Raw genomic sequence first — 22,783 nt, 5'->3', positions numbered from 1 at the left:
CCAGTCTGTTTTAGACATTAAGACCAGGAGATTCGATGGTCGCTCTGGACTTACAGGACTCTTACTTTCACGTTCCCGCCATACATCCCCAGTCGAGGAAGTATTTGAGGTTTGTACTAGGACGAGAGTGTTTCAATGCAGAGCTCTTTGCTTCCGCTAAGCTGGCTTCCCATGATCTTCACGATTATCATGAGAAATGTGGCGAGATGACTTCACTTGGCGGGTATTCGTATCTGCTTTACCTGGCCGATTGGCTCATCAAAGCCTCTTCACAGTCAAGGTGTCTGGAGGACCTGAATGCAATTTAGAGTTGACAAAGTCCCTAGGACTTCTAGTGAATGAAAAAGTCCCATCTGATCCCGGCGCGGTCCATCATCTATCTGGGATTCAGATGGATTCAGTGGCTTTTCAAGCTTTTTCCATCCCCAGGAACGTCAGTAGCAATGCTAGAAAAGTCTCATCCTTCCTAGGGAAGGAAATATGCTCAGTGAGAATGGATGAGTTTGCTGGGGACCATTTCCTCTCTGGAGAAGTTTGTTTCCCCTGGGAAGACTTTGTCTCAGGTCGCTCCAGTTTTTCCTGGCGGAAAACTGAATGACAAGAGAATCTAGAGGAGACCCTGAAGATCTCTCCTGTTTTCCAGGATTCACCTGAGTCTCGACCCTCAAGGTTGGCAGAAGGGGTTTCTCTATGCCTTCAGAGCCCCGACCTGGTGTTGTTTTTCGCTCCCAGGGAGGGATGAGGCACAACACTAGGAGGGGAGAAAGTGTCAGGCACCTGGAGAGAACAGGTGTCCTGGCACATCAATCTCAAAAATTAATTAGTGGAAATGATCCTGCTGGCCCTTCAATCCTTCGAGCCAAGTGTCAGGCGAGGTCGTACAAGTAAATTCAGACAACTCACAGCCTGGCATTCCTCCAAGAAACAGGAGGAACTTGTTTCCGGTCCTGTTAAGCCCTGGCTAAGAGATCCCTGCTTTTGGGCCCATGCGCGAGGATCACGATCCTTGCGAGGGTTCGTTGGAGAATATCCAGAACGCGGACCGATCTCCGGTCGACAGCGGCAGCTTCTGCCCGACCAGACGAGTGGACCCTTCACGAGTATGTCAGGAGCTGTGGAGGTTGTGGGGCGTCCTGGGTAGATCTGCTCAGGCAGCCCCCATTTGAAAGGTACCTCAAAACTTCCCGCTCTGAGTCTAACTGCATTCAGACTATCAGCCGACAACAAGGATCTTCGATCTCTTGAGATCCTGAGACTGTCAAGGTACCTCATTCCAGGGCGCCTCCCTGGAACCTGGATGTCGTTCTAAAATTTTTTATGTCAAATACCTTCGAGCCTCTTTCTTGTCTCAAGAATGTGACAAGGAAGGTTTTTTCCCTAACTGCTCAGCCTACGGCAAAGAGTTAGTGAACCCCGAGCTATCAATAATCGTAAGTTTTAGAGCCCATAATGCAGTATGTTCTCTAAGCCCTATGTTCTTGCCCAAAACGAGAACCCGTCTACCCCTGCCAGGACCTTCCGAGATTAAGGGTATGGCGGAAATTCTCGGACATGAACAGAAAAAGAGTCATGTGTCCTGTCAGGGCTCTCAAATTTTATTTGCAGAAGACTTGGAAAGCGAGGTCCTTGGACAGTCTGTGGTGCTCTGTCAAGAGGCCGGTTTGCCTCTTTCTAAGAATGCACTGGGCGTTCTTTTTGACACCATTTTTGACGCACTTTCCGGCGTTCAAGACAGTGACTTGAGTCTTTTGAAGTTAAGGCTCACGAGTTAGAGCCATTGCAACCTCGGTGGCTTTCAGAAGAACATGTCCCGCTGCGATCTTCTGGGTACCACCTTCTGGCCAAGCACCGGTGTTAAGCTTCACATTACTTGGGGACGTGAAGGCGACATCACGAAGACTGCTATTAAGCTAGGACCATGTTTCCACCCAGATCGGCCCCATAACACTTCTAGGCCTGGACCTCTGTCCGGACTCCCAGGACCAGGGAGAGGGCAAGTCGAAAAACCACAGGAGGTTGGGGGCTTCCCACCCGATCTGGCGTCCCTTCGGCAGGACCTGTTGTGCACTGCGAACACCGTGTGTTGCGGGCGGAGAACGATTCTCATCCTATCCTTTAGAGGTTAGGAGGTATATTTTAATCTTGATTTTTGTTTTTACGTCAGATCGGTCCCATAGCCTTCTGGCCTGGACCTCTGTCGGACTCCCAGGACAGGAGGGGCATGTCGGCCTGAGGTTGTGGGGGCTTCCCCGATCTGGCGTCCCTTGGCCAAGGACCTGTTGACGCTCTCGGTCAGGTGGTTGGTTGTTGCTCCTTTTGCCCCTCACAGTATGGCCTTATGATCTAGTCCCGTGTGGTCACGCCCCGTGGACAGATCATCTAGAACTCACCAGCTATATAGGTCACTACCTTGCTGGAGACTCCTGGTAAAGCAGAAGCAGCTTGGGTGACAGTAATCCACGAAGTCAGCTATGCTAACATAGGCCTGAGACCTCTGTGGGGACTCCCAGGACCAGGGAGAGGGCATGTCAGCTACAAGCTGATTTGGTTACGGGGCTTCCCACCGATCTGGCGTCCCTTGTGGTCATGCTCTCGGTCAGGTGGTTGGACAGATCATCTCCCGCAGTATGGTCTTATGATCTTCCCATTGTGGTCATGCCCCGTGGACAGATCATCTAGAACTCACTGGAGGTCACTACCTTGCTGGAGACTGTGGTAAAAGCAGAAAAACAGGCTTGGTGACTGTAATCACAGAGTCGGCTATGCTAACAAAGTGAGAACAGGCGTCAATCGCCTACATATATTTGTTTCCTAAATCCTATTCTGTCTCTTCCACCGCCAATGGTGGGATTCAGCTATATATATATCCCTGACAGGTAAATGCATGAACAAAATGATATTTTAATGATAAAATAAAAGTTTGTTCATTTCTATTGAATGCTCTCTCTAATCATGATGCCCTCCACCTCCCTCAGGGAGACAGTGGCACTAGAAAATCTGAATAGAAAAATGGGAATGGTTTTCTGATATCCGCCTCCCAGCTGCGGGGAATGAGTGCTAACCACCTGGCCCCCTTTACGTGTGCCGTGAGTTTGGAATTCATAGGACTTAGGAATACCGTATATATATATCTTATGGTAAGTATAGACAAACTTTTATTTTATCATTAAAATATCATTTTGCCATGTTGTTGTTATGGAATGGTTCTGCGCATGCACAAGTCATTAGGGAGCCATATGTGCAAGAAAGGAATGGTGAAGGAAACCTATCATAAAAGGAACTATGCTAACCTAACCTACCCTAACTTAGTAGGCCATGTTACTTAGCTGGAGCCTCCACCCCCCTGTGAAGGAAACTCCACTTTTTACCAAAAGTTCCCCTACAAAACTGCACATGCGTGATAGCATTCCAGGATGGCCAGCATACAAAACATATCAGTTCTAAGGTTAATTACAGTTGGCTCATAAAAAATAACGGTAAATTCTTGATAAGCAACCAGTTTCCAAGGTAATCCCTATGCAGAGTACTATAGTTCTACATATTTGGCTTATGTTTAGTGTATTTACCATCTTTTGTTTGTTTTATACTTTCATCCCCACCCCCCCAGCTGGTACGAAAATCAGCACCCATTTTCAGTGCAGATTGTTAGGTACTGAATCAGAGGGGCTGTGTAGTAGTTGTCAGTTTTACTGGTTAGGTTTAAGGGAGTTTGTGCTGCTGTTGAACCAGTGAATTTATACTTTAAACAATAATCGGATTCTGGTGTTGAAAATATGACTTTTATGTTTTAATGTATGTTATGAATATTTTGGATATTCAGTAGCAAATGAGTGGTTGGTAGAGATATTGAACGCCTCCCCACCACCCTACTGCTTAGGCTGTGTTCTACAATTATGCCTTGGGGGCCCACTGGGAAAGCGGCTGTTGGGTGGGGGAAAATGCAGTAAGAGTAAAATACAAGGATATGTTTAAGTTAACCTAGGATGCTAGGACCTTACCTGGTCGGGGGGAGGGGGGCAAAGAACCCCCACCAGCCTAATCTATGGCATTTTAAATTATATGAGATTGGGGTCTAATAGAGAATGACAGTAACAGGGTCCACCCCTAAAAAGTGAACAAAAACAATTGAAATACCTTTTTAAAGGTAGGAGGAATGATGTTATTAATGCAAATAATATCATATTGTAGTCATGACAAAAGGGTAGAATGATGCTGGTACTGCAAATAATACCAAATTGTAGTCATGACATGTTTTTCAATCTTGGCCTGGGACAAGAACACAAATGGCAGGCAAGAGCCAGACAGGGTAAAAAAGTGTAAACGGACAAAATTGTACCGATGGGCTTACAGGAATTGCACTGATCTTTGACTATGGGGGAAAATAAAGATCACAAGCCGAAAGTTTCTGTTCAGACATGGTCCGGCACTGGCTACGACCTAATGAAAGCAACCTTAACTTAACCTCTCATAGGGTGTCCGGCCTTGACCTAACCAGCCCTTGTCTTCCTAAGATGACTTAGGATCCCATGCTGTTACTTAGCTGGGAGGTGGGGGTGGGGAAGGATGCCCTCAACCCTGGGGGAAATCTGCACTCCACCCCCACCTCAAATAACACTGAACATTGGAAGCCTGGACTGAATTTCTGTTTGGACACATGATCGAGCATTGGTTGCAACATAACCAAATCATCCTTAATCTGACCTTTGCTAGGGCATCCTGCCTTGACCTAACCAGACCTTACCTGGCCAAGGGAAGACTTTGCTACCCCTGACCTCCAAGTAGCACTGAACAATGGACGTATGGACTGGCCTAGGCTACCCCTTTGTGGCAGTAGGTCCAGTTCCTAATGTTTCGTAGTAGTAAGTTATCTAAAACCAAAAATGAACTGCTTACCTTATTTGAAATCATTTGAGGTTAAAGCCTTTGGATTTTATCCTTTTTTAAACCTTCTTTGAATTGTGGAAGTCTTAGAACTGGGTTGTAATGAATTTGGCGAGATGATAGCATATGTTCAGGATACAAAAACTACAAAACACCTTTTATACACCGTTTCTGAATAGTTTCTGTACTGTACTGTCAAAATTGTTTTAACAGAGTAAAAAACATGTGTCCTGAGTTTCAATTTTAGAAGCTGGAACAGGAAAGAGCAGCTAGATCTGGATCAGTGTGTGGGTATATGACTCCTACTGCTTGATTTTTTAGTTTTAAAAATATCAGTAGGCCAAGGGCGTGACCTATGTCAATTGGGCATATGATTGACTAGGTTTAAATTACCCATGACCAGGTAATATGGCAAATGGGGTGCCACAGCATGGCCATCCTAAGAACTACAGGAGCGAGGTGCTGCATGATGGGGTTCACACCAACTTGAGACTTGGAAATTTACATAAGCACCGTAAAATCGGCAGTTAACAGTTTTATAGAAATCGGATTGGGTGAGTGGTCCCTTGGGGGGGTTCAGGACACACTAAACAATTTTTATTCTATACATTTTTCCATATGGAGGTAATGATAAGGAAATATAGGCTGGGTCATTAGTTCTGCAAACTACCATAGGATTGCAGCCAAAGCTAATCACACCTAACCTAACCTCACTTATCCTAGGGTGCTGGGTCCTTACTTGGCGGAAGTCTTTGCCCTTCTGGACCCCCCCAACCTAACTTAGATTAAAGTAAATTGAATTAGGTAATAGGGTTTGACCTAACCTGATCTAGGGTGCCACCCACTAATCTCACATAAGTTACCAGGTCCATACACACCAAGTAGATGATGTCCCTAAAAACTTACAATAGACCTTGCTTTAATTACAGTCAGAACTTGCAGAGTTATTATTGTACAGGCTGTCCCTGGTTATTGGTGGGCGTTCTGTTCTGACAGCATGATGATAAGCGAAAATCATCGATAACCAAAAATCGCCAAAATTTGGCGATTTTTGGCAGTTATCGGTGCCAAAAACCGGAGATCGGCACCTCTGTTAGGTAGGTATTGGTGCCAGTATCTGATTAATGGTGCCGATAAGCAGAAATCAGCGATTTTCAGTGCTAGACAAGCCCCATAAAACCAGTTTGCCAATAATCGAGCCTGCTGATAACCGGGGACTACCTGAATATTGTATTTTCATCCCACCTAAAAACCCTGGTTTCCCATTTTGGTCCCTATAATTGTAGGTTGTAAGAGGGGTCCAGTATCTCTCAAAATTAGGTGTAGTCTACTGATATGCTACCAAAACAAATGCCAGAAAAATTAAAAACACACTAAAACAGGAAAATCATATTGTCAGCCCCAGAGTACAATTAGCCTATTATTGAAAATAAAAATGTACCGAACACTCAGATAGCCAGTAGGCTCTCTTGTCATTTTACTCATTTTGTGTTTTCCTACCACCCCAAAACCCCATTTCCCACTGTGGTCCCCGTAATATATAGAATGATATAAATGGTTCCACTATCTTTAAACTAATAATTGTTCCTACAGAACTTGATCACTGAACTTGGTAGCAAGGTCGTTAACTGGTGGTTATGAGGTAGAGTGAGGAATACCCCTCGCTCATGCCACCGTTCACTTTTTTCTTGGTTTCCATGAAGAGTGGATGTCTTGCTGTGCTCTTTCTTCCTCTGATAAGTAGAATTATTTCTCTTTGGTTATTTGTAGCTTTGTTTTTTACTTTTGTTTTTCCTAAAGAAGTGGGGAAAAACATGAACAGAACTGTTGTAAGGAAAGTGGGCACCCTCGTAGGCACTCCAGGTCCAGTAACAGTTGACCCTCATAGGGGTGAGCATTTGCTTGTCTCCCTGGAAGGAGTGTATTGGTTTGGCTTCTCGTCAGTGGAAGAAAAAGTAATTATATCTTAGTTTTACCAGACCACTGAGCTGATTAACAGTAGGAGGAAGAGGAACAAGAAGAGTTTGTCAGCCTGTTGGTTTCCTTCTTTCTCCCTCTACCATTCCTGTTTGACTGTCTGCTGGTAATGCTACCTCCCCTGGAGGGAGTATGGGGAGTAGTACTCATGTCTTAAGAAGTCTGGCCATGCCTCTCCATCGGACCTCATCTTCGGCAGTAGCCTTGACCTCTTGCTTATCTGATTGTGATATTCCAGGTATGAAGAAGACCTCTTCTTTGGAGTACAGTGCTCCCCCAATTTTATGCAGTGATAGGTCTAGAACCCACAACAGAAATGCAAAAATCCTCTTTAAAAATGCTTATAATTGGCATACAACTGCCAGATACCCTGTACCCCGTAAACTATTATGCTTATAACTGCCTATTTTCACAGTTCACTGCCAAATTTAAACAAAAATATACCTTAAATTATCAGACTAAAATAATATAATTTCAAACAAAAATACACCCCTAACCATCATCCCAAAACATCCAGGGTCAACTTGCATTACTCTTCTACATCTGTTATTCTGAAGTATATACACCCCTAAAATGCTTATAACTGCCTATTTTCACAGTTCAAAGCCCAGCTTAGCAGTTCAAACAAAAATATACCTCAAATTATCATCCCAGAACACCCCAATACCATTTCAAAGTCATCTTACAACATTACATACCTGCCAACAACTGTTACTCTTAGGTATCCCTTATAATTCAGACGCACATTTTCTTTTGCCTAGCATAACTGTGCATCATCTGCTGTACTGCACACAATGTACGTACATTTTATTATATTTTGCTGTGTTGTGAGAGGATTATGAAATTATATAGACTGTACAGTACGTATTTTAGGATAGTACTACTGTATAGAGCATGTCTAAAATACGTGGGTAGTTTAGAATGACGGAACACGTTCCTCCAAACAGAATGCTAGGTTTGTTACGTCATGTTAGTATTATTGTGGTTATGTACAAATACAGTACATTTATAATAAAAAAAAATTATTTAGTAAGTTCTTTGTTTACATCGTTTTGTGGTTAGTCCTCACCATCTTCCATACATTTATTATAAAATTCTTGTTCCGCCATTCTCTCTCTCTCTCTCTCTCTCTCTCTCTCTCTCTCTCTCTCTCTCTCTCTCTCTCTCTCTCTCTCTCTCTCTCTCTCAATGCACTTTATTGAAAACACAGCAAAATATCAATAAAACGTTATTTCACACAGAATCCATTTACACCTTACTGATCTAATCACCATAAAATATTTAAAATCTGAATTTTATACGTTGGCAACTCAAAATCTCCAGTAGCAAATTGTCCCTGACAACAAAATTTCTCTCTCTCTCTCTCTCTCTCTCTCTCCTCTCTCTCTCTCTCTCTCTCTCTCTCTCTCTCTCTCTCTCTCTCTCTCTCTCTCTCATATATCAGTACTGTATTGTACATATCCTCTAATGAAATATTAACTACTGTACCAAAAAAAAAAAAAAAAATCAACAAACCCAGCAAGTTCACTACTAGATTGACTTGGGTAGTGTTGCCATATATTTTGCTTTGTCCGATTTATTGTACTGTATTGCATTACAAGTTCAGTTGACTAAAATTGTCACACATATAACAGTACACAAGAGAATATTTTGTCACTGTTGATGTTTCATCTCTAATCACTAAAAATATTTTTTCCGTTGGGCAAGTCGGTAGAATTGTGCTAGCATCCACTAGGCCCGAAGTTCGAAGTCTCCGACCAGCTAATGAAGAATCATTAGAGAATTTACTGGTGACAGTGAAATTCATTTCGCGGTACTGTATACTGTAATGTGGTTCAGGTTCCACAATGAGCAGTAGGTCCCGTTGCTAGGTAACCAATTGGTTCTTAGCCATGTAAAATAAGTCTAATCCTTCAGGCCAGCCCTAGGAGAGCCATTAATCAGCTCAGTGGTCTGGTAAAACTAGTATACAGTAAACCCCCGTATTCGCATTCTCATGGTTCGTGGACTCACGCATTCACGGGTTTCTCTGTGGAACATATCTAGCCATCATTCACGGAAAATTCGCCCATTCGCGGTATTTTTCACTGAGAAATATTCACTAATTACAGTATTTTCATATAATTTTCATGAATAAATGCACTTTGTGATAAAACCATTAAAATACTCCAGGTATGCATTTTTACATAGGGTTTTTCTTGGTTCAGAAAGCTATCAAAATGGGCAGTTCTAAGGTATATGTTTTAGAGGGTTTTAAGCGTTCGCGGTTTGACCTGTTTGAATCTGAATTTCTACGAGGCAGCACTCATCATTCTTGCTCCTCTCCAGCCATGGTTTAACCAGCCTTTAAGTCTCGGCCCCAGCAGTTACAGCTCTTCGATGTATAAACACTTCAGTTCTCTCTCTTCTCTCTCTCTCTCTCTCTCTCTCTCTCTCTCTCTCTCTCTCTCTCTCTCTCTCAGTACAGTATACATATCCTTTAATGAAAAAACAGCAAAATATCAATAAAAGGTTATTTTCATATAAGTAACTTGCGAAGTAATTACCCAGCTAACGTTTCTAACTCGCGTGGGAACTTTTTTAAAAATTCGCAGTAGCGCTTCAGCTATTTTGTGTAGGTGACAGGCTCTGCCCACTATTGGAGCACATGGGAAATAACCAGCAGGTAGAATCAGTTTGTTTTTGCCGGCTGTGGTGCTCGCATCAGTGCCATTTGCAGTAGCTTTTTTTGATGATTTATTCAGTTGTCTTTGCAGATTTTGGTGAAGTACAATTACTGTACTTTGTTTTGGTAGCCAAAGGGCTTTTGTCATTATTAGCTTTTTGGGATTAGTTCTCTAGTTTTTTGCTGAATTATGTCAGAGTCTAGCACTTCTAGTTTTCACTATTGCAGTGAAGGGTGTAAAACTAGGTTAACAAAATCATATGGTCCTCATTTGATCTGCAGTAAATGTAGGAGGCAAGAATGTAGCAGGAAGAAAACTTGTAATAAATATTCTTCATGGGAAGAGAAACAATGGAAAATGCTTAAATCTCACTTAGAGAAATTAGAGAGGGATAGGAAGAGGAAAGCGGCATCTAGAGCCGAGAGGTGTTCACTTAGCCTAGAAACTACTCCTAAACCCAGTTTAGAAGCTAGTCCTGCTATTCCTTCTACTCCTATTCTTGCTATTTCCCGTACTTCTAGCCCTCCTACTATTCATCCACCTACTCCTGTGCCTGGCTCCCTTGCTTCTGACCCAAATACCATTGCTAGTCTCGAAACTAGGTTCGATAGGAAGATCAGTCTTGTAGTGAGTACAATGGCAGAATTGGGAGTGTCACTGAAAGTGGTTATGGACAAAGTGTTCGCCGAGAAAGTAATGGTTGACAGTGTAGTGCAAGTGGAGGAGGTGGCTATCCTTCCTGCTTGTTCTCCTAGATGAGGGTCACTGTCCTGCTCCCCTGAACCTGGGAGAAGACTTGCAGGAAGTTTCAAGGAGGCAGGTGGCCGCCCACGGCACGCCTCATCTGCGCCTGTTGCATGATCCCAGGTGTCAGCAGACAGCCAATTGGAAAGGTGTCTCTTTGGAGGTGCATCGGTTGTCTTCAAGTTCTGACAATTTCGGCGCAGACATGAGCCACCGCAAACGATACCTAGATTCTTCATGACCGCTTAAGCACCCTTCAGAAGATGGTGGTCGCGGTTCAGGTCCACTTCCCATTAAGCGGTGTAAGAAGGTTAGTACCAGCCCACAGCCTTCTTGTAGTTACACTGTGGGCCCCTCTGTCCCTGCTCCTGGTCCAGCATCCACTGGAGCCAGTTCCTGAGCACACAGTGCCAGCTCCTGAGTGCCCGGCGCCAACTCTTCAGTACCTGACATTCGCATCTGAGTGCCAAGCTCCCGCTTCCAGGGGTGTATCTCCTCTTCAGTCTGCTCAGAGACCATGGTCTCTGCCACTTTCACCTTTAGATCAAGGTGAGCCATCGTTAGCTCCTATTAAGTGACAGTTAGCTGAAATCATGAGCTTGTTGAAGAAAGCTCCCTCCGCTCCCAAGACTTCTCATGATGCTATCCTGTCTCTGGTCTCCCTTAGAAGAGGAAGAGGTCGATCAAAAATCTGCTCCTCCTCCTTCCTGTGCAGCTGTACTACAAATTGATCCACCTTTTTCTCCCCAGCTGCCCCAGTCTCTCCTGCCTCGACCTTTTTGGTGAAGAATCAACCAGACGACATGACTAGACTCCCCAAGTTGGTACAGTACTTTCTTCGTCCTCCAAGAAGTCTCTCAAGAAGATGGGAGATCGGCTTTCGGCTAAAATGGTGCAAGGAAAAGCGTCTTTCGCCTTTCCTTCCTCTCGCTTAATTTGTAGGAGGTATGTATCTTACATCACTGGGTAAGTTCCTTCTTCGGGAGTTGCCGACTCCTCCCGAGGGGGCTTCTCTGGCCTCATCGACCCTTCCCGACATTCGGTGTTTTCGTCAGCAGAACTTGACCACCTTGTCAAGGACCTCTTCAAGTGTTTGGAGTTTTAATTGTTCCGACACATTATACAAACCGTCGGTCCTTTACATTAGGAATTACTTTCAGTGTAGGCTGGAAACGGCCAATTAACTTTCAAACAAGGTGGTTACAGTTAACTACCGTCTGGGAGGCGGAGTACTAGCCTGGATGTAAACTTATTCAATTTGCTGACGTTGTAGACTGTGGATGTTGTTTCTCCCGCTCTCTGCCCTACTGTTGAGCTTTTCCCGGGGGGAACTTTCCCTTTGTTTACAGTATGAATGTTGATATGCCCTTGAAGCCCTCCTACCCCCAGCATGTGTGTCCTGGGGTAGGAGGCAAGAAATGCCATACCTTTAGATCTAGCGTTGACATGGACCCACACGCCCTCTGCCCCACTTGCAGGGGACGTGTGTGCTCGCGCGCTTCACCTTTTAGCAAGAGTTGTTCCTGGTCTCCCGAGCAGTGGAGGGAGTTTGAAGGGAGGAGACGCTGCCGTAGGAAACCCGCCAAGGAATCGTCTGAGGGTAACACACCCCTGACGACTCCTGTGGTGGCTGATCTGTCGGGGTCATTTCTTCCTCCTAGCAAGCTTCCCCTTCTGGCTGCCTCTTCCTCGGGTGAGGACTCCCCCTCCCCTTCCTTATTCATTTCATCGGTTGTGGAAGGCCGCGGGCGGAGTGGTTGCTCAGGACATCCTCTCTGGGGCCTCTCCTCACTCCGGGGGCAGATTTCTTCCCCCAGAGCGAGTAGAGGCTTCCCTTTTTGACCCGAACTTGTCCTCAGGTTTTGGGGTTGGAAGCGTCTTCTGTTGGCCAAGTACCCGATCTGACATCTGCCTGGCTGCACCTGGGTCTGTCTGGTGTGCCATCACTGGAACTTCCACCACCACAACTGTCACCGTGTCGTCCTTCGGCAAGCTGTTTGTGACGGTGGCCTCGCACCTCGACACCCAGGTTTTGGCCGCACCTGCCACATTCCACTCCGTGCCGCTGCCTCCTGGGTTCCTGGCCCCTCGCACATAGTGACATCGTTGGTGCCTTATATAACTATGCCTGCTCCTGTTGCTGACCCACACTGAAGAAACACCAAGTGCACAGAAAGCATTTACCAAAGATGTACAATCCCTTGTGGCTGTCATTGAAGAGCTGGGGAATCCCTTCAAGGAGGATAGTCCAGATATGCTGGTCCTACACACCAAGGAGATTGCCGATCCTACAGTGATTGAAACAGTTTGCGGCACTCAGATTGGACAAGGACAGTTAGAGGCTTAAGCAAATCATTGCATCATAGGCAGAACCAAAACTATCGACGAACCTGTGAAGAGGAACAAGTTCCCCCTCTTCGGAATGCACAGAAGACCAAAAGTGCCCAAAGGAAAGGAAGCATCTGTTAAGAAGGATATGGCATAATTTGCAAAGCTCTACATTGGCTGCCAGAACCATGATGGGAATCTGGACGAATTCTTCCATCATGAAAATCAAGCATGTCCTCCTGCATTATCTGATGCAGGCAAGCTACACCTGGGTAGCAAAAGCCACTTGCTGGAGTGCCTTGAGGGTGTTGCTGAAGCTCAGTTTGATGCACCTGCTGTCACATGTGTTGTCCTTGATGGCACTGTCTTGTGCAGATGTTGAAGCCTGGCACTGCCAAGACATTTGAAGAAATGCCCACCAAGTCTTTATTCCATATGTTAAAGGGCAACTGCATGGAGCTTCACGTCTTGACCTCGTTTGGGATAGCTATGAAGATGGCTCCTTAAAGATGGTGACAAGAGAAAAACGAGGAAAAGGGGTGCAACAGTGCGTGGTGAGCTCTTCACCTTCCCTTCTGATGTGCTGGTGCAGTCCTTCCATGACAAGACAAGGAGCTGGTAGTCACTGATGGGGAAGCATTGATCTACCTTACAAGTTAGGTGATGAAAGCCCACTGGCTCCATGCATTTATGAAGAGGCGGAAACTCACATCATGCTGCATGTGGCCCATGCTGCACAATATGACCACTGTTGGGTTAAGTTCGAACCACAGACACCGATGTTGTAATCTTGGCTGTGATGGTAGCTCAGGTACTACCATGTGTGGATGAACACTGGATTGCCTTTGGGATGGGCAAGAACTACTGCTACATCCCTTCCTGTCCTCCACGCCATGACCGGATGTAACACGGTATCAGCGTTTGTGAGGCTTGGCAAGAAATCTGCTTGGCGCACATGGAACTCATATCCAGGACTGACAGATTCCCTGGTCACCCTGACTACCATGCCAGTCAACATCCAGGATGACACAGTGCACTGCATTGAAAAATTTGTGGTGCTCCTCTGTGACCGCAACAGTCCATATATGGATGTCAACAAGGCCAGAAAGAACTCTTTGGTAAGAGGAACTCCGCCCAGCACATCCCACCTACATACTATGCTTTGGAACAGCATGTGAAGAGATCAGTCTTCCAGGGTGGTTATATCTGGGGGCAAGTCTTGGTCCCTCAACCCGTGCTTCCATCACCAACAAGCTGGGCCTGGCAGGAAGCAGAGGATGGGTCATATGAACCGCTCTGGACCACACTCGCTGAGGCTTAAAAAAGCTCCTTAGAGCTGGTTTTGTGCTGCTGCAAAAAAGGCTGTAAAAACCAATGCAAATGCAAGAAGGCTAATCTGCAGTGCAGTGGACTGTGTGCTTGTGAAGGAGAATGCGAGTAGGCATAGACTACCAGTAGACAGAGACTGAGGTATTAGCCTAGCTTAGAATGTGCAAATGCAAAGATACATTGTTTATAAATGTGTTGGCTTTTGATCCAGAGAGGGCCAGTACAGGACAGTTGACCTCAGAAACTCTTATCATTGCAGACTTGTACTTCTGATGTTTTACAAAGTCAGTGGTTACCATGCGCAGTTACCAAGAAAGTTACTTAATCCATTATTTTATTGTATTATACTGATGTATGTGTGAACCATGTGTATGTGTCCTAGTAACATGGTAGTAAACATTAAACCATAGCCGCTTCAAAGTCAAGTGTGCAATAACTAGTACATTTCTGATTTTGTCAATATCATGATTATCAATTTTGTTTTCAAAATAGAGATATAAAATATTAAATCTATAATGAAATTTTTATTGACCCTAAACCCATTGAATGTGATGAATATCATTTGACTCATGTTCTTCAATAATAGGTACTTTTCAGCAAAAAGTTTGTTGAGCGGCCATTTACAAATCAAATAATGGCTTTGTCATTGGAGATACTTGCTCATAGTAGTTGGGTATGTTATTTTCATGGTCAGTGTACTGAATTTTACACATTACATGCAGTCCCAGGTTAATGGCGGGCTTGGTTAATGGCAATCCAGTTTTACTGCACTTGTCTAGCGACGAAAATCAGCAATTTTCAGCGCCGAAAATCCCCGATTTCCACTTATTGGCACTGATACATACCTAACAGGCATCGTTAAGCCCCGAAAATTGCCGAAAAAGCACCGGAAATCACTGATTTTCAGTTAGTGGCTATTTTCGGTTATCATCACACCCCCAGAACGGAACCCCCGCCGATAACCGAGGACTGCTTGTACTTATATATAGCAAAAAAAAAAAAGTTAAGTATACCTTAGTTTTACCAGACCACTGAGCTGATTAACAGCTCTCCTAGGGCTGGCCCGGAAGGATTAGACTTATTCTACGTACAAGAACCAACTGGCTTTAGCAATGGACCTACAGCTTATTGTGGAATCCAACCACATTATAGTGAGAAATGAATTCTATCACCAGAAATAAATTCCTCTAACTCTTCATCATCCAGCCGGAGATTCTGAACTGGGCCTACCGAAAAGCAGGCCACAGCTCACCAACTAACTGCCCAATGAAGAGCTGGAAGTAAGGCAATAACAAAATAAGAGCATATAGCCCATTTCGCTAAAGTAGACTTGCTTCATGCCATTTCAGAAAATGGCTGCCGTAGCTGTCCGAGGCACAATCTCGGGTGGCTCCATTTCTAGAATTGTTCGAATACAGTAGAACCCGGTCCCCGACTGTACTAGAACTCGAATAGTCGGATTTCAAATACGAAATGTTGAGTAAATTTTATATCGGAGTTCAAACAACAAACCGGAATCCGACCATGAATCATATGATGTTTGTAGAAAAAGAGTTTCAGTGCGGCTGCCAGCTAGTTGGCGTTGTTGGTGGCGTTCTTCCCATGCTTATTTAAAAGCATTTAAAGCCCACACATGCTGCTGTGCAAGCTGTTGAAAAAATTAATATATTATCACATGAAATTAATAATACAGTATTTATAAACCGAATTTTATGATAGCAGACATACAGTAATTCGGTTTATAAATACTGTATTATTAATTTCATGTGATAATATGGCTTGTTTTTCAATGTTATCATTATTAACAACAGTTTTCATGTGTACCTGTTACAGTACATTCTGGTAGTGCCTATAAGGCTACTTAGCTAGCTCTATGGCTCTCGGTATATCATCGGTAATATACGCATTGGTCATAGGCCAACTTTTTGATACAGTATGCATTTAAAAATGTAAAAAGTGCTTGATACGGTGTTATTCAACTCTGAACTCATTCAATTGTAATTTGTGTAAAGTTTTTGTATAAAAGGCCCAAGGTTGGGGTAATGACAGGTGGTCAGGAATGGATTAATCCATTTTCAGTTATTTCTTATGGGAGAAATTAACTCAGAATTCGACAAAATCGAATCTTGACACTTCTTCTGGAACGAATTAGCGTCGAGAACCAAGGTTCTACTGTACATTTTTCTACGTGTGTACCAATTTTGGTGCTTTTATGGGAAAATGAACAATTGACCTGAAACATTGGACTATGCTGCTGGACTAGTACAGTATATATTAAACTTAATTTTATTATGAAAATATTTTTACAAACAGTTATTAGAGTCAGAGAACAAGTGTGCAGTATTTTGTAAAATTGTTTTAATGGGTGAAAAATAATTTAATTTTGTTTTATCACTTCAGATTTCATAACTTGGAATTAGAAAATAAAGGTTTCTTGTGGAAGTTGTAGATTCCTCATGACAAAGGAAAAACAAAACAGTCATTCACCATGGATGCCAGAACAGGCTCGTAAGTAGTAAATTTTGCTTTATTTTTAATGTCAACAGTTTTGAGTAAATTTTACTTTATTTTGGGATTACAGTAAATTCTATTGTCTCTTTCAGTGGATAGACCTCTCTCATTTTTTTGTGTGCTTCTTAAATGACCCAAAAGTTTGATTAGCTGAGTGCTGGGGCTGCTTTAGGAAGAACCAACAGTGGGGAATTTTTCTTAATGATAAAAAGCAGATTCCAAGTTTTTACAACTATAAAATGTTGTACCAGAGCAACAATTATTTCAGTGAAAGTTTAACAGACTTCATTCATGGTACAGTAACCAGTTACATCATGGAAAACATTTAATACATGCCTTCCTTCAGAAAAGGGTCATTGTCTTATTTTTTTCATTTAAAATTCTGAGAAAAAATAAAAAGAAAGCTATGTGCTAGCATACAATAAAAAAAAATCCTCATCCTGTCCACCAAATTTTGAATTATCCCATTGTCAAAAATATGCCAAAGTTGACTTGAGAAGAAACTTTTAACTGACTTTTAACTCTAAATCTGCATAATCCACACAAACAAATACTGTTCTACTGTACCCTCTACCACCCAAATTAAAAGAAAATGTCCACCCCTTTATTTTGTATGGTATTCCATCGGTTATTTCTGTGCAGTATTCATCAAGGAATTGTGATTAAAAAAAAATTAAAATTAATTTGATTTATTTGTGATGCAATTTTGTACCCAATTATGGTGAAAAATGTAAAGGTTTTAAGAAACAAATGAGTGAAAAGTGAGAAAATAACCAAGTACAATTAGACATCAGCTGCTCAGACTGATTTAAGTTGTGTAGGTTGTAATGATTGAACACACACACACACCAATTAAGTAAGAAAAGTGCACACACACAGATTAGAATTAAAATAATTATATTCATAAGAATTAAAAAATAATACTGTACATAAAAATTTAAGTATTTTCATTACAATCTCTGATTTGTCAGTTGTGCCTTTTAGTTATATATCTAAAGAAACAGACAGACCAATTCCTTTCTAACATCCCCACAACAGACAGATGGGCTATGTAAAAGCAACAGGTATGTATTGAAAAAAATTTCTTTTGTTTTAATGGAAGATTACGTTCCTACGGAAATACAAACCTGAGCCTTTTATGTAAGTGTTCCTCTGTACAAACTGGAAATGGTTGTTTAAATTTGGTAATAAAGTAGTTAGTGGTGGTAGGAAGGTGTCAGCCACTTTGCTTGTGCTTGAATATCAGGCTGAAGCATTTTTTTGATGTCTCATAACCTCTCCTCTAATTTGGACTTGCTTAAGAAGAGTGGTTAATGGAGGTATGAAGAGCATGAGTGAGTGTATGGACACTTCTTGTTTTCCATTTATTCGGATTCCCACCTTTATTTCTCTTTTTGTATGGGTAGGACATGCATTCCAGGACATCCCACTGAGGAGTGTGAGAGTTGGTCTTCTGTACAGTGGACAAGCTTTGTGAATTATAGGAAAGGCTAAAAATTATTACTAGGAAGTAGTACAGGCACTTCCTGGTTTATGGTGGTCCATTTTATATTTTGACTTCACGATGGTGTTAGCCTTAGTATGTGTTCAGCAGAAATTTTATTCCAAATTTTAAATTCTGAATTTTATCCAGGCAACAGTACAACTCCTTATCTCCCAATGTGCCATGCAGTCATACTAGGTTGTACAACTAATATTGTATAGTTTTCTGTTGGTACCAATTTTTTTTTTTTTAGTTGGATACCCACCTGTATTTGCATTATGTTCTTACCATTCATCATGTCCATAGAAATGTCCATTTGTCTCTCTTGCTACTGGTGAAAAGAAGAGGAGGGCAAGTACTCTTAGGAGAAATTTAAGATTACTATCTAGCAAGAAGACAGAGTGCCTACAATGGCCATTGCATGGGAACTTAAGACTTTTGCAGTCAACAGCCTTCACCTTCTTCAAGGATAAGAAGTGAATTAGTAATACTGTGACATGTTTAGCATCAGTGCAGTTCACTTTTATATAAGTAACTTACCCAATAATTACTTAGCTAAGAGTTTCTACTCAAACGGCAGCATAAATTTTGAATTCTGCGGAAACAATTCTTTTGTCAGTGTAGGTGACAAGACCCTGCCCACTTTCGGGGTAAGAGAGAGGAACAATAAGCCAATAGCTCAATTTGTTTCTGCCGCTTGTAAAGTCCATGCACAGTGTTGACAAAGCAGCTTGGTTTTTGGATCATTGGTTTTCTTCCCATTTGGTGAAGTATTTTCTTATGGTAGCCTTTCGGCATTGTTTAGATATACAAACCCCCCGTATTCGTGAGGATGCGTACCACCCCCCCGCAGCAAATAGCTAGAACCCTGAAGTGCATGAGTGCCCTGATTCAGCTGATCACACTGTATTGGTCGAACGTTCTTCAGCGACCCCCAAGCACTCTAGGGCTCCTAAAGACCAACTTTCGTCTGTGCCTTCTGCTGCTAGTGTGTCTGTGGCGCCAGCCCAAGATTCGACGACTTCCTCTAAGCTCCAGGTGCCTTCTTCGTCCAGTTTGGATGTGAACCTTCCATCCTCTTCTGGTTTGGATCCGTCACTGGTCCCTTTGTAGCGCCAGTTGGACAGTATTTTACAGCTTCTTCAGAAACCTTCAGCACCTACAGCTCCTTCTTCAGATCCTGCCTTGTCTCCGATCTCTTCGGATGACGAAGATGTTGACCAGGACTTGACTAAGTCTCTGTACGCATCCTTTCTCAAGTTTTCACTCCAGAATTTTTTCGGAATTCTTCACTCCTATGACTCCTACCTCCTCGGCTTCATCATTCATGATGAGTAATTACCCTTCGAACTCGTCAAGCTTCATAAGATGGTTCTCTCTCTTCATCAAAGAAAGCTTTATGTGAAGTGGAGAGCTGGCTTTCTGAGAAGAGGGAACAAGGAAAGGCCTGCTTCAGCATTCCGCCCTCCCATCTTTCACGTAAGTGTTATTTATCCTACATCACGGGAGCAGCTCCTTTCTTGGGAGTGGCTGCCTTCTCCTAGGGGGACTTCTTGGGGTTCATTGGCACGGGACGTAAATCCGCTCTCTCTTCTGCCAAGGTGTTTGTTTCAGCGCAAGAAATGGATCATTTATTGAAGAGTCTTTTTAAATCCTTTGAAGTACTAAGCTTTCTTGATTGGTGCATAGGAGTTTTAGCCAAGAGAGGTCATGATCCCTCTCTCCTGAGAGACTGCTCTACAGACTTCCTTAATTTTCTTTCCTGTGCTCTACAGACTTCCTTAACTTACTTTCCTCTGTTGACAAGGCAGCCAGTGATGGTTCTCAGGAATTAGCTGCCATATTTGCAATGGGCATCCTTAAGAAGCGGGAACTTTGGATTTCCTTCGCATCTAAGGGGGTAACAGCTTCGCAGAAATTGGCCCCACTGTTTTTCCCTCTTGACAAGCATCGTTTGTTCCCTCAGCCCACAGTGAGATTGCTTCAAGCTTGCATAAAAAATCAACTCAAGATCTTTTGACCCAATCGACGAAGCGCCAGAGAGATTGGTCCACCTTTTCTGCCAAGTCCTTGTCTCCTCTTCAGCCGTAACCCTTTCGTGGGGGCAAACAGAGGTCCCAGTCCAGGACTAGAGGTACTGTTCAGTTCGCATCTAGAGCAGTCAAAAAATCCACAACGAAGCCAACTACTCACAAGTGAGATTCCAGTCCTTCATGCCCCAGTTGGTGCCAGGCTACTTCTCTTCTAGGAGAGATGGAGCAAGAAAGGAGCAGATCAGTTGGTTATAAAAGTTTTAAAGGAAGGATATTCCATCCCCTTCAGGGAGAGGCCACCCTTGACCAACACTCCTATTATATTGATGGCTTACTCTGAAGGATTGGAGAGATATTATGCCCTCTCAAAGGAATTTTCCTCTCTCCTCATCAAGGGAGCCATAGAGGTAGTCAAGAATGTCGAGTCGAAGGGATTTTACAACCATCTATTTGTAGTGCCAAAGTCTTCAGGAGGCTGGAGACCAGTGCTCAACGTGAGTGCGTTGAATGTCTTCATAGAGAAGGCAAAATTCACTCTGTTCTTGCATCCATCCGTCAGGGAGACTGGATGATCTCCCTAGACATGCAAAATGCGTACTTTCATATTCCCATTCACATATATTCAAGAAAGTACCTCAGATTTGTATTCAAGGATCAAGTCTTTCAGTTCCAAGCACTTTGTTTTGGTCTCTCGACTCGACTGCCCCACAAGTATTCACTCAGGTACTCGCTCCCCTGGTGGGATGGCTCCATCTAGTGGGAGTAAGTATCTCACTCTATCTGGACAACTGGCTCCTCTGTTCCCCCACGAAGGAACTTTGCATGGAGGACTTGCAGAAGATGCTTCCAATGACACAAGAATTAGGATTATTGTTGAGCCACAAGAAGTCACAGATGACTCCCACTCAGAGGATTCTGTATTTGGGGATTCAGATAGACTCTGAGTTTTCGGGCTTCTGTGTCCCTCAAGAGAGTGGAAGACTGCCCAAGGAAAGTCGACTTGTTCCTTTCCCTTTGCTCTTGCTCTTCCACTCAATGGATGAGTCTCTTGGGTACTCTGGCTTCCTTGGAGCAGTTTGTCAAGTTGGGGAGGCTACACATGAGACCGCTGCAGTTTTACCTAAGAGCTTGTTAGGATCGGAAAGTGCATCAAGACCGTCACTTCTTTCTGATAACTCCAGCGATAAAGGAGGACCTATGTTGATGGAGGTCCGAAGAAAAGTTGATGGAAGGGAAATCTCTTCTCCTGGTGGGCCCTGACCTAGACTTCTTTTCCGGCGCGTCAGATCTAGGTGCTCCCCTTGGGAACGTAGAAGTCTCCAGAAGGTGGTCCCTAAAGGAGAAAGAGCTCCACATCAATATAAAGGAATTGAAAGCAGCCACTTGTGACGACAGCACTTTGCAACAGAGGTCCGCAATAGGACAGTAATGGTCCACGCAAACAACACCACAGCCTTGGCGTATATAAAACATCAAGGGGTAACTCACTTGTTCTCTCTCTCTCTCTGAGATAGCGAGAGACCTTCCATGCTGGGCGGACCAGAACTGGACCCAATTTGTCATTTGGTTCATTCACGGCAAATGCAATATTTTGGCGGACAAACTGAGCTGTCAAAAACAGATCCTCCCTACGGAATGGACACTGGATTGTGGGGTTTTTGCCAGTCTTTGGAGTCTATGGGGACAACTGACCATAGACTTATTTGCTACATCCAGGAATCACCTCCTGCCTCTGTTCTGCTCCCCTTTTGCTACATCCAGGAATCACCTCCTGCCTCTGTTTTGCTCCCCTTTTCCAGACCCCCTAGCATGGGCGACAGATGCAGTGATCCAAAATTGGTCCAGTCTGGATCTTTACGCCTTCCTGCCATTCAGGATGATAAGAGAAATGCTGAAGTAGTTTTGCTTACACCACAACATGGTTCCTGGACTTGCTCGATCTCCTCGTAGACTTCCCAAGACTTATCCCCATGATTCCAAGTCTTCTCAGACAGCCCTGTTTCAGGAAGTTCCATCAAAGTCTACCCACTCTGGCCCCTGACAGGCTTTCGACTGTCAGCAAGCTCATCTGAGCGAAAGGATTTTTAGGTCGGCAGTTGAGGCTATTGCCAAGTGTTGGCATAATTCCTCCAAAAGAGTCTACCAGGCAAAGTGGTCAATTTTTAGACTTTGCTGCAGGAGAAACATCTATCGCTCAAATAACAGACTTCCTCCTTTATTGGAGGTCCTTGAGGGCCTGTCTGCTTCTACTATAAAGGGGGTATAAAGCAATGCTTAGCTCTGTTTTCTGCCATAGAGGACTTGATATTTCTGCTAATCAAGATCTTTCGGACCTTATTAGGTCGTTTAATATCTCCAAGTCTAGGGAAGGAGGAGCCTTCTCATGGAATCTGGACATAGTCCTTAAGTGACTTACTAGTCCGCGCTTTGAACCTAGCCTATGCGCTCCTCCTCTCTGAGGGACCTGATAAGGAAGACTATTTTTCTTGTGGCTCTGGCCACTGAGAAGAGGATCAGTGAACTTCACATGATCAATAAGAGAATTGGCTTTTCTCAGGGAGACTCAGTTTGCTCCCTCTCCTTAGGTTTCTTAGCAGAGAACAAAAACCTGTCACAACCTTGGCCTTGTTCTTTTACCATTAAAAGCTTGTCAGAGATTCTAGGTATGGAAGAGGAGGAAAGAGACCTGTGCCCAGTGAGAGCTCTCAGGTGCTATTTACATCAAGCCAAGAAGATCAGACAGCAGTCTAGTAATCTGTGGTGCTCTGTGAAAAATCCCTCTAAACTCTTGTTGAAGAACACCATTTCTTTCTTCTTGAGGTACCTCATTA

The 22,783-nt window shown here is 43.5% G+C and overlaps 1 protein-coding gene across 8 annotated transcripts in view; it reads left to right on the top strand.

Moving 5' to 3' along the window:
* LOC136838617 (ethanolamine-phosphate phospho-lyase-like) overlaps positions 1-22,783 on the top strand; it is a 156,235-nt gene that overhangs the window by 5,283 nt on the left and 128,169 nt on the right. For 6 of the 8 annotated variants that reach the window (XR_010853057.1, XR_010853055.1, XR_010853060.1 and 3 more), the window contains one exon: positions 16,326-16,433. The exons of the other annotated variants lie outside the window; for them this stretch is intronic. Coding sequence is in view for 2 of the 6 variants with exons in the window: in XM_067103888.1 (XP_066959989.1) it covers positions 16,414-16,433 (20 nt within the window). In the remaining 4 variants the exon portion in view is untranslated. The remainder of the gene's footprint in view (positions 1-16,325; positions 16,434-22,783) is intronic. 8 annotated transcript variants of the gene reach the window in all.

This window comes from Macrobrachium rosenbergii, chromosome 1 (genome assembly GCF_040412425.1).
Source record: "Macrobrachium rosenbergii isolate ZJJX-2024 chromosome 1, ASM4041242v1, whole genome shotgun sequence".
In the NCBI taxonomy this organism is placed as follows: domain Eukaryota; kingdom Metazoa; phylum Arthropoda; class Malacostraca; order Decapoda; family Palaemonidae; genus Macrobrachium; species Macrobrachium rosenbergii.
The sequence above is the reverse complement of the archived record's forward strand: the minus strand, read 5'-3'. Positions and strand labels throughout refer to the sequence as shown.